The 13,062-nt window shown below is 38.8% G+C and overlaps 1 protein-coding gene across 1 annotated transcript; it reads left to right on the top strand.

The window, feature by feature from the left end:
- On the top strand, positions 1-12,773 carry YIPF7 (Yip1 domain family member 7). Its single transcript, XM_085322745.1, has 5 exons — positions 1-116; positions 1,675-1,841; positions 3,596-3,741; positions 8,213-8,394; positions 12,611-12,773. The coding sequence occupies exons 1-5, from the start codon at positions 1-3 to the stop codon at positions 12,771-12,773; spliced, it is 774 nt and encodes a 257-aa protein (XP_085178871.1).
- Positions 12,774-13,062: the final 289 nt, after the last annotated feature.

The following is a 13,062-nucleotide window of genomic DNA, read 5'->3' on the forward strand; positions in this document are numbered from 1 at the left end:
ATGTCAAATTTTGAGCAATTTCATTTGGACTTTTACCAGTCCAGTTATACTATAGATAACCAAGAAGAAGGTTACAACACTTATGGGTCTAATGAAAATCTTTGTGGAAGCAGAAGGTAAGTATGCTAGATTAAAAAGTTGATGTATTTCAAAACCCTAATCAAATTAATGTCAAAATCAGCCTGTAATTGCCAAAAAAGGATTGAATGTTCAATGCAGGTGAAGTTTTAAGGGATAAGTACAAGTCATAGCAGTAGAAAGACAGCAGGAGCCTTACAATCTGATGTCTTTTTCATATTTTTCTATTTGTGGTTCCTGCCTGCTGGAAGGGGGTATAGAGGGAAGGAGGTTTGAGACTTTCACCTTAAGGAGATTTCCACGCATGGTTCTGCCTGCTGTACGAGGTTGGACTTTGCTGTAGCTTCCCCATCCTGCTGCCACAATCCAGGCGGCAGCTAATCCCTCCTGCTGGCCCCAAGCTTTGCAGAGGGAGAAGAGCTTCTGGAGAGCAGACACTTCGCACCATCCATTTGGGTCTCTTAGCAAAGCTACTTAATCACCCCAGCCCACGCGCACATCTCCCCCCACCCTCCTCCAAGGCTTACCACCAGACTGCATTCACTTTTGGCTGCTTCCCACTCACCCCCTCTTTCCTCCTAGTCTTACTGCCAGCTCTGCCTGCCATCGCACCTCAGCTGCATGGGAATGCAGCTGGGGACGTTACTCATTTCCTTATCGTCCTCCATGAAGCCCGGCCCATCCTTGTGGAAGATCTCAGGAAATAACGAATGGTTTGGGTTGAAGTATTGAAATGGGGACCAAAGGATGTGAGATTGGCCATAGCTCTGCCCAGGGATTCCTGGGCTGCTCTGTGTTAGGATTTTTTTCTCTCTGTGCATCATTCTGAGTGTGTCCCAGGTTTCCTGTGTTTCCTTCATTTTGACTATGAGCTCTTTAGATGTCACTAGCTGCTGTGTACATATTCGTTTTAGTCAAATGAGAGTTCAAACTTGGTTTAAGCCTGCAGGTCATGTAGAAATAAAATTACATATGAAAATAATTAGGGAATTATAGAAAAGAGGTCAGGAAAGAGCTTCAGGAGACCACGTAGTCTTTCCCAAGGCAATATCATTTATACCTAAACATTTCCTTATATATGATTGGGCTCCATATTAGTTTTATAAATACAACTGTTACATGTTATTTGCCTAATTTGAATGAATGAGCTTCACATTGTTATTGCCGGGGCTTTTTTTTTTCCATGTCCTGCTAGAAATTCTTTAAGCTCCTTGTCAGATGCAAAAAAAAAAAAAAAAGTTCATTTTTGTATAAATATGGCTCTTTCATTAATAGCATGGGCATATAGTGGCCATGGCGCTAGGCTGCGTGGCGGAAGTCTGGAAGTGGAGAACGTTTCGGATGTTCTCGCGGCTCCCAGGTTCGGCAGTCGGGAAAGGCCTTTCTCCTCGCTCCGACCCGAGGAGAAGCAAATCTGCGGTCGGCAACCCAGTGTTCACCACGCGTGGCGTGAGCTGCGCCTGCAAAGTTTCCAGGCCTCACAGCTTGGGAGCAGTAGAAAACCTCGACCACGGCGCGCCGGGGCGCAGCCGCAAGCCGCTGTGACGTTGCTCGCTGCCGTTGCTCGTTTCACTGGCGATTTGCTTGCTCTTCCAGGAGCCCGGCAGGAGAGCGACCTCAAACAGGCGCTTTTGTCCCTTCGGAAGTACTTTTACCTCCCCAGAGTTACGCAGGTCAGATTTTGCAGCCCACATACGATTTCAACACTCTCTCGCACATTAGTTACGCTGACGGTTTTGATGAAGAACCTCCTTTGCTAGAAGGTAAAAATAAAACCACAGACGATGTTTGTGGCTCCTGTGGGCGCCTGTGCTTTCGTTTGCCAATTTTGTGTCAGTCGCTGGAGAAACTACAGCGGAATTACCAAGCAAGGCTGCTAGGGTTGCTGCTGCCCTGCATCCTGGGCAGAATTGCAGCCAGCACCCCTGGGCCCCGAGCCTATATTTGCATATTTGAAATCTGCACGGAAAATAACAGTATTAATTCATTCATATGGCGTATATGGCATGCACTTAACTACCACTAGATGCCAGCATAACAATAAGTTTTGCCTGTGTGTTTCTGAGCATCTTTTCCACTCTTTATTTATACTGCATAATAAAATATATCAGAGTGCTTATAACTAATAAACACAATAATCCTGTTTGCATATCTAGTAATAAATTTGTTAGTTTGAAGATGTTAAATGGCTTTGTTCCCATGGAAAAAAATGAGAAAGCTGCATACTTCAGTTATGTGATCATTTAACTACATGAACAATATTATTCTTTCTTAAATGCATGTGGACGATCCTAAAGCTGGAGTCTGATTTGTAAATGAATATTCACTTCAGTTAACAAATATTAGTGCAATATAACAAATCAGGCAACCTGATTGCAACTACTTCAGCATAATGTAGTAAGTGCATATTCAGCCTGCTGTTCCATATTGGAGGGCAAGTGGATTTTTACTACTTAGAAGATACTAATACTACCTTAAAAATATCAAGACTATGCTTGATATACATCAAGTGTTAGATTTCTAGCTCTGAGTCCAAACATTGAACTCCACCAGCAGCTCACCCTGTGAAAAGGCTCTCAGAATAAAACTGCTCCTGATCCACAGGGTGTCAGAGATATTCATATCTGTGTACCAAAGACGCACACTTTAATACGGAACAACTTTATTTATATAGTGTTATATTTATAAGTGTTTCGACTCAGATTATGATGATAGATGAACTGGATAAGGTAAAGACTGGTCATTCCCCTTCCAAATGGATCTAGCACATTGTCAGTCTCACTAAAACCTAAAACCTAACCTCTTTCTTGCTGCTGCATCATAGGGAAAACAATTACTCTTGCAAACTGAAGTCTTTCTACAGAAGTTGTAACAGAAATCTTTGCCCCACAGAATTGAATGGCAAAATTCCCATCGACTTTAATGGGGAAGAATTTTTTCCGGTCTCCTGTGGTCCTTAGTAATTACTTCTCAAAAGCCAAAAGCTTATAAAGCACTGCAAAAAGTATTACTAATTTGCCTAAAAGGGAAGAATGCCATTTTTAAGTGCTTCTGGCAGTTCAGCCTTAAGACACATCTCTTATTAGATTTACCAGAATTAAAGCATGTATCTCTGTCTTCAGTGTTCCAGAATGTTGTGAATTCTGCAGTAACCGTTAATTAATATATTTTTCAACATCTAAGTTAGTATGGCATTAGAAATATATATATCTTAAATATAGGAAAAACAAATATTAACTCAAAGTTGAGAGCATTTTTTAGTTCATTTCCTAAAATTGAACTTAATAAATTAATATTCCAATTTGGAATCAGAGCTGAGTCTTCAGTACACTGCATGAACAGGTACAACATATTCCTGCTACAGAATATATTCTCCCATAATATGATCTTCATTAAAGAAAGGAATTGGTTGCTTTTCTTCTTATTATTATTTGGGGGTTTTGTGGTATTTAATGAGTTTCTGTAAAAGTGTTGTTTTCTTGTAAGCAATTAACAATGCTGGAATTTATTGTTGCAGAACTTGGGATCAATTTTGATCACATATGGCAAAAAACATTAACTGTTTTAAACCCAATGAAACCTGCAGATGGCAACATTATGAATGAGACAGACCTCACTGGACCTATGGTTTTCTGTTTGGCCCTTGGAGCAACATTACTGCTGGTAGGATGTTATATAAATCCTAAGAGATTACTTTTTGAACAAGCAAATGCCAAGGTGGTGATGCATGTGAAGTTGCAGAACTGACAGAAAATGGGTCATTTGCTGCCCTTTGTCCTGAAATTATACAGAAAGAAGTCTTCTGGCTTTAAAATGGGTACATAAAGTTTAAATGGAATGTAGATACAATATAAGTGAAGTGTATTAGTTTCAGTGGAGGTATAAGATCACATCATTTTTTGGAGTGAAAATAAAGGACAGATTTGTACAGTGTGTATACTAAGCAGCCTCTGAACCCTTGAAGCACGGCAGTATGTACTCAGTAAGGACCTAACCAGGAATGAATAAAAAAGGCAGAGCAACCAGCCCACTTTTTCTAACAATTGTGCTAGTATTTTGAAATTATCATCTCTCAGTGTTGTTTTGGGGAGGGCAGAGATACCAAAGAATTCTCTTTTTGTAATTAAAGCGAATCCAAAAAGAAAATGAAAACAGCTTATTTCCCCCACCCTCAGATTTGCAATACCTTCCCATAAATTTTGCTAGTGCTTTCTTAGCTTATATTATTTTTCTACACTCTCTGCTATACAAAATATGGTAACCTGCACTTAACCTCTTTCCTCCTTATGAATACAGCTTTCCTACAGGAGGAAAGTTGAAGCAGAGATTGTACACTACTCCAAATTCATCTATTTATCACTGACAACAGGGGCTCTCTATTGCTGCTGAAGTACAGTTCTGATTGTCGGCAACCATTTATCAGACAGGGATAAGGTGGGACCGTTCTGGGAAAGGCTTTACTGCTCTAGCAACTGAGGTAGGAGAAATGGGGCTCTCATTCTCCGTTTCCTCTATGATAAATAGTGCTGAATCAGACGACTCTCACAAGTTCTTTCTCAATTTGTAACGTCTATGCAGTACCTAGAATATGCAAACTGCAATATAAATGGCAAGTATTATTATTTATGTTCCTATAAAACTAAAAATCTTTTAAAGGGATGGAAGGATGGAAGCAGAAGGAGGAAAGGGAATTAAAGGAAAAGAAGGTGAGAAGCAAAAGAAGAAAGGCTGTTTTTCATCTAGAGAAATAAAGATAAAGAGGAATAAAAAGTGAAACAGTGTTGAATTTCTATGTTAGAATAAGAAAAAAAAAGGAGGAAAGCTAAAAGAAAGAAAGAAGCAAGGAAATAAAAAATGGTCATTGCTGATATTGCTGTCTGAATAGTCAACAATTATAATGAATATTAAATTATTGTTATTGAAATAGAGTACTTTAATTAGCTTATATATTGTTCTGGAATATTAAATGTTGTAATTGTCATTAGGAAAACAGATGTTTTCTTAAAACATCTGCTTTTCTGATGCTCTAGTTTTAGGCTAGCAGAACTCCTCTGATACAATCCAGGGTATTTCCAGCACAACTTCACAGCAATAAGTCTATGGGATTTCCATGGACCATCTTATAAATTCAGGCTGCTCATTTTTATCTTGGATGCATTTGAATAGTAACATGGCTCTTCAGCCATGTAAGCTATGATATCCTTCTATACTTGAATAATTCTATTAGCACCAGGAACATAATTTGGTTGAGAGCTTTTTTCCAAAAATAATTTATATTTTTTTCAGCTTTTTAATATGGAAAAATATGCAAAGATATTCTTCAAATGGTAGCAGTTCCTTTGGAACACAGAGAGAATGAGAAAAGGATTGTTAGCCTGGCAGTAGGACTTGATCTTCCTCATGCTGGTGTAAAACAGAGCAACTCCACTGCAAATAGGAAAACAACAACAGGGTAAAAGTTAGCAGCAGCTGAGATAGAATGCGCCAGGCTCAGCTGCTTTGCATTTTGCATAGCCATTCCTACAAAATCAGATTCTCCATCCCTTTCAGCTAAGGGCAGTAATACCCACCTTAGGCAAATGCAAACAAGCACACAAGGTCTGACTTTCTTCTAACCTTGTTCCTTCTGGAGGACAGATTTAGTGCTTTCAATTTATCAAAGTCTGCCAGGCTAATCAAGCTTGATTCTGGTCTTGCTTACATCACTGTACATTGGGAGTATTCCCAAGTGAGTCAATATATTTACATAAGTTAAGTAAGACTAAAATTGGGAGAAACATGTTCAGCTGGAGGTTTTTTTTTTTTTTTTTTTTTCTTCCTTCTCTCATTCCTCTGTACCACAAATCAAACTTTTCACCAAGGGGAGATTTAATTTACTGCTAACCTCACTTCGTCTTTGTCTCAGTAATTTGTTAATGTTAGAATAAGCTGCTAAGTAGTGCTGTGTGGAATAAATACACTAAAACAAACAGTCTTATATTAGCTGATAATTGTTATATCTATTTGATATACGCCTTTCTTAGTTGATCTGCAGTAAACACTGACACAAATAGTTGCAGATGTAAATTCATTAGATACCTTTAATGGCTGCAATTATAACTGATAATAATCTGAGACAGTATTGCTCTCCCACGCTATCTCTAGCTATCGTTAATTTTATTTGACAAAGTGTTCTTTCCTGACTGTTTTATACTAGTAGTATGTAAATTCAGTGGTCTCTGTACCTAGAGAAGGCAGATTTCTCGTGCTGTTAGGTTAGGAGTAGATTGTTTCTTTATGGTGAAATGCAGTGTGAGGGAAAAGGCTGTTGTGAGGATGGAGGCAAGCTGACTGTACTAAGCACAGGCACGATGAAGAGGTCAAGTAAAAAGGTAGGATAACCACAGTGACATAGTACTGTAAAAGGAGGCAGGTCTTATTAACTCGGGCAGCCCTTCACATAAACATGCACTGCTCTCGGGCTGCAGCTGGTGAGTCGAGCTGGCATCAATCTGCAAAATCAGGACCGTCAGCTTGTGTGAGCACTTGATTAGGATCTCTCCACTGCATTGCTTTTTATCTGTCCAGCTCAAATACTGTTTGCACCCAGCAATGAGTTTTGACCTGGACAGATACAGGGAAGAGGGAGCAGAGAAGCAGGACCCACAAAGATAGTTGCGTTTCCTGGGTTTCATTAAAATGTGTACATGAGCAGAGCAGGAAATCTTATCAATTCTCCTAAACCATTATTCTCCTAAACCATTGTGGAGTTGTAAATGTTCCAAATAAGCTTCAATATTTCTACCTTATCAGACAGAAGAGGCTCCAACTATGAGCTACAAAGCAATTAGGAAACTGGGCCTCTATTAGTTTTGATTCTCCTATGGTTTATTATATGAATTATAACATGTGCATATATATGAATTTGTGTAAACAACCTGTATTTTAAGTATGTGTATTGCTATGTGTTAAGAAGGTGATGCATTGTGGCCCTTTGAGTTTACTTCACCATCATGAGTTAAGGGTTGAATCCCAGGGTTGAGCTATCTCCTTCAGAAACATGTGCTACATTTAGGATACAAGCTTCCAGCACAAAACAAATGAAACCATCTTCGTCCCAGATCTCTGTTTATTTCTGATGTATGGATGTCAAATCACAGTATTACATGGCTGACATTCAGTCGTTTACTACTGAATTTGCTAGAAGCTTAAAAAGAGAGGAAAAGCTTTAACAATCTTTTGTGAGGTGAGCATTCACTTTTGGGAGGGAACAATGCCTTCATGTCTGGAGGAGATCATTCTAAAAAAGGACAGCAAGAGCACGAAGAAATTGGTGTTGCCGTGGCCACTGTTACCTGTTGTACTAGCTTTTTGCATAAATTAGAAAGTATTGCCAGGCTGGTAACTTTCACAGGCACTGAATTCACACAAAGGAGTAAAACCAGGAAGAAAAAGTATCTCAAGAATCTTTCGTTCAACAGAGCAAAAAGAACATAAGCTGACAATTACTGGTTTACAGAGAAATTAGTATGTTGTATTGGTCTAACCACAAAGATGGGTCTAGCAGCAGTCCATATGTTGAGTTTGGGTTTAGGAACAACCCAGTGATTTTCTCATGATAATCAAGGGGAAGAATGGCCATATTCTTCCTGAGAACCACCATAGGTCCAGAAAAGGTTTTTTGTAGGCCTACATAAAGCTGGAGAGCTATAACAAAGTGTGAAACCTGTCAAATAAGTAGGCTTATTTTTTTCTTGGGACACTTTTGCTCAGCCACATGTATGTGTATTGGAAAAATTTTCTTGATACTCAAATGTGTTTTCCATATTTATAATTTCATCTCAGTTTTCTATCATTTAGCCCTTCCCAAATCTCCCTAAACACTTCCTGTCCTACTTCAGAGACCAATTGCATGAAGACTTAGAATCAGCCTTGTAACTCTAAATTCAGCATAAACACATTCTCACAGTTTTACCTAGGAATATTTTGATGTAAAAATCACCTAAAAGTACCAGGTGGGGTTCATGTTTGAATCAATGTACCTAAAGTGAAAAGAGAAAGAGACCTAAAGTGAAAAGAAAGTGTGTTTTCTATCTTCTCCCACCATGTGATCATCGTGTATTTGCTGCTTTATGCTTACTTATATTTATTCCAGGCAGGAAAAGTTCACTTTGGCTATGTGTATGGCATGAGTGCCATGGGGTGCCTTGCCATGCACACACTCCTCAACCTGATGAGCATCACAGGAGTCTCACACGGTTGTGTTGCAAGTGTTCTGGGCTACTGCCTGCTGCCCATGGTGATCCTGTCTGGCTCTGCAGTTGTCTTTTCGCTACAGTAAGTACCAGCATATGGCAACAGATATCGTAAGAAGCACAATAAGTAGGAAGGCAAGTACTATGCACAGCATTTTATAAAGGAGGAGATTTAATAAACTCAAGCTTCCAAAACTGTGAAGAAAAACACCTTTCTGTTAGTGTTTGCAGGTGGAAATGGACAAAACTGAAGAGTGAGAGGTGGTCTGTGTTTGAGGGGAGAGATGTATGTTCATTGTAATATGAGTCCTTAAATCCCATGTTCTCCACTAGGCTTGAGAGTCGCTTTGATTTTTGCAGAAGCAGCAAATATGCTTTCTGTGTTGTGGAGCCAACAGTGGCCAAAATCACTAAAAGCCACTCCTAGGGTTTGGTTTTGCATAGCTGATTCTCCCATTCCTTCCTTGCTTATAACACCAGCCTTCCATCCTTAGATTTCTTTTCCTTTTGTAGACTCACTTCTATGTGACATAGTGAAATAATCTGCTAACCCTTAATGACCTGGACCGTTAGAACAAGACTTGATGTAGTAGAGTCATATACTCTAAGTAAGGTGTAATTGCAGACCTGAAATTAACTTTGAAAACTTTGGAAAACCAAATGTACCTATTGGGGGAAGGTGGTTTTACAGTAATAAACCTATGTGTAGGATATTTGTATACCAGCATCTCCTTCCTCCTCAGTCTGTAAACTCTTGGAGATAAAAACTGTATCTACCTCCCTTTTTGCATTCTGCAAAGTACAAGGAAGCTCCAGGTCTTGCCTGAAGGCTTTGAGCATTTCCGTAGATCATGAATATATTAATTTATTTCTAATTTGACTTTCCTCTTTCATTTTTGTTGTTGACTTATATTTTTAACACTCCAATTTGTAAAGCATTGGATGTGGCTGCTGCCTCTGCTTGTTAAGGAACTGCTCCAGTTAAGAAAATGTCCCAGTTTATTTTCTTTGGAAAAGCAGCAATTGTATATAAGTATTTATTGGTTTTGAATGAAATGATATGTTGGGATCAGGATTTTACTGCAATCTTTTTTGTGTATTTCCATGGAACTATGATGGCTCAGATTGACCATATTCCACATATTAAAGTGTTTCTGAGCTGTTCCTGACAAGACAGAGTAGTGGCACTGAAGAAGCCATTGGCCCTCTGTTCTTCTACACTACCGATGCTTGCTTGATTAACCTGTTTAGTAACCCACCCATACAGAAGGTGCGGATATGTGATCATAGGACAGATGGGACTAATTCAAAACCAGCTGTTACCATTGCACCGAGTGCTGTTTTCTGTATCAGGAAATCCCCAAGCATGCACAGTACATTTGTAATATGCTGTGAATTTACAGAAAGCACATGTTTTTAAAAAATCTATAAATACTGCACTACAATAGGCTTTAACAAATTTTCCATTATATCTGAAATGAATTGGTAATGTTAAATGACTATCTACAGGATCCTGTAGTCTTTTCCCATTCACCATAGGTAATTGCTTGAACACTGTAAGTATCATGGCTCTCTCTTAAGAATAAGCTATTAAAAATGGCAATTTTTAAATCCAATGTATTTTTTATTATTTTTGATTTTGAAAATTCTTTAAAATGGCCAAGGAAAGATAGCAATATGCTCATGATTTTTTCCTCATATTGGTAAAAATGATATTTTTGTCAACTGCAAGTTGTACAGAATTGACTAACTTCAGTATTCGTTTTCACAGGAAGCATACCTAAGATAATGCATACTTGTATTGCAAAGACAGATAATAATGGAACTGAAAGCAATTTTTAAAGTTTTATTATTTTTTACAGATAGTTAATGGGTAGTTTCATATTTTTATGATTTGCATAATTAGCTATTTCAGTGAAACTGTAAATGAAGCAAAAAAAAAGAAAAAGAAACATGTTGGGTGTTGAATGATGCAAAAGGGAAGACTGATTTTCGTATTCAAACTTCTATGAAACCAGATAGTCTCCAAGCTTTGTTTATGGCCATCTCTGATGATATCATGTCTGATCACAAGTTGTTTAGGCCCCTTTTTTAGGAGAAAAAAATCAGCGGACTTTTTTTTGGAAAAAGACTTTACTATCAAATCCCTGAATGATGTCCATTGCATTATCTTGACTAAATCCTGAAGGAAATGAGTGTAAGAAGGAAATTCTTGGATCCAGGTGATGCAAAGGACTGAACTGGTGGCCACATTTGTAGGTTGTGAGGGAGAGGAGTGGAGAGGTCGCACTCAGGCTCATCCTCCTAACTCAGTCTTTGTGCCAGTGCACCCTCAGTCCTGGTCACTGTGAGCATGACGTCTGCCTTTTGCCCTTCTTCCATGCTTGAAGATTTGGGCCTCAAGAACTTTACTGGCAGAATCTCTCCACTGAAGCTAAACCATTCTTTTTTTTTCAGTAATGTGTTGTTAGATTGAGGGCCATGTTGTTAAGTGCACAAAGTATCTCTTGGCTCCAGTGTGATTTTATGTCAAGTTTCCATCTTGTTCACTGCCAGTCCTGGAACAAACCTGGAGAGGCCACTGGGCCCTCGGTGCAAAGCAGAGCAGCCACAGCTCTAACTGTGCCGCCTTGTAATAGCTGCTTTAAAGAGTTGTCATATTAGCTGAGAAGTGTCATCACATAGTGTGTTCCTGTTACATCCTATGCCTCTGCTGGCATGGTGATCTGCTCAGAGAGTCGTCTATACCAGTTTTGAATTTCTGGCTAGCTGTTCAAGTCAGCACCTTAGTCACTCTGCTTGGAGCAGAGGCCAGAAATTTGATCTGCAGAGCCCTGTGTAACACCTCTGAATGTCACTATGTAGGTTCAAAGGAACACTTAACCTGAAGACATAAAATCATATGGTCTTTAATGTTTTGTTCTTAATAGACTGAAGTTGCAATGAGGTGCTGAGTCACCTTAAAATCCATTCTCCCCATCCTCTCCCCAAAGTCCCAAGAGTTCAGGACACAAAATACTTTATAGGCCTGGAGACTGTATTGCCAGGAAATAAAGTAGGATTTTATGTGATATGAATGCATTAACTAAACTAAGTCAAATAAATAAGAGAGCTTTACTTATAGTAGTTTAGTTGCAATACCAAAATTAGTGGAGATTATTTCTGCTAGATGAACCTAAGGTAATATGCACAGCCTTTTTCTCTATTCTGATTCTGTTTTGCTGATACTTTGTAAGAATGGAGTGCCAGAAGGTCTTTTAGCAAGTAGCAGAGGTTCATTCATTTTGAAAGTCCTTGAGATTGACATAGGGAAAGTGCATAACACAGCCGATCTCATTATGTACTTCAGCAGCATATTATGTGCATGATCTCATGCATTTTACAAAAGCAGACTGAAAATACAGAGTGCAAAGAAAGCATATGTGAAACATTATTTATTGGCCAGATACTGTTCCTACAGGGCTTAATAGAGTGAGCTCTCCATAATCTACAGGAATATTTCAATGGGCTTTTGATGACAGTCCCATAATCATCAGTTCTCCAGGCCATCCTGCACCTGAGAACTGGCAGAATCTAACTTGAAGAGAGTTCAGCTGTCACAGAGAGGCCACGTAGAAACCCACCATGCCTCCCGTTATGCAGAGAAGGATACCAGGATGAGGGAAAATAATATTTGGAAAATGTGCTCCTTAGTGATTCTTTTTCTGCTCCTTACTTTCCACTTGATATGCACACCTTTTTAAAAGAGCAACGTGAGCTTCCTTCTGGGAACTGGCCAGCACCTTTTTGCACGAGCAGCAGAGGTGTAATTCTTGAAGAGATGCATTGCCTCTCTGCAGAGTTCATGCGCACTTAAAACCTTTTCTACATTACAAAAATGCATTGTCTACTGGTCATCAGGCTGCCTGATGGAAGATCAGGTCTGCAGTGTCATTCTAAATCCTAAACCTTCTCCATGTTGATTTTGGCTGCAGTAGGATCTTTGCTATCTTAAAAAGATCTCTAGCTGATGTGTCTAGTGGATACCCAGAAGATTTGGTTGGAAATGCACTAGTCCTTTTGGCAGTACAACTGATGAAGCTGCTGTTTTCATCTATGCTGAAGAAATTATATTTTTTTGTTTACTATTATTATTTCGTTTCTCAAACTTTACTTTCGTTATGTAAGTCAGTCCTTGGTTCTGCCAGTGGTGATCATCTTATCAGGAAGAAATTGCTAGACCTGAACTAGAATCTAATCAGATTTGATGCTGCATGCACTAACAAGTGGATTCTCTTCTTCATTTTTTTTTCTCCTAGGGGAATACTGGGAACACTTTTAGCTCTTTTTATTGTCGGATGGTGCAGTCTGTCAGCCTCCAAAATTTTTACGTCTGCGTTGGCCATGGAAGGACAGCAGCTTCTTATTGCATACCCCTGTGCTTTACTTTATGGACTTTTTGCACTTCTAACGGTTTTCTGAGATGTATTTTGTAGTAGCGTTATTACAGTCTGTTTGTGGTTGTTGGTGGGGTTAGGGGTTATTTGCTTATTTTTTATTGCCTAGAACTGCTTTTAGTTCCATTAACAGAATTAGATTATGCAATTTACCTTTGATTCACTTAATGGCTGATAATGAAATTAAAAAAAACCAAACTAACAGGAAGACACCATAATGGTGTTTTAAAGTCTTACAGTTTAAAGAAGAAACACTTGTCTTCAGAAGGTAGTAGAAGTAGGAAATTACAAAATAAATGGTAATTAAAAAAAAT

The sequence above is a fragment of the Rhea americana genome, unplaced genomic scaffold (assembly GCF_003343005.1).
Source record: "Rhea americana isolate MKP2758 unplaced genomic scaffold, rheAme1 scaffold_8, whole genome shotgun sequence".
Taxonomy (NCBI): Eukaryota; Metazoa; Chordata; class Aves; order Rheiformes; family Rheidae; genus Rhea; species Rhea americana.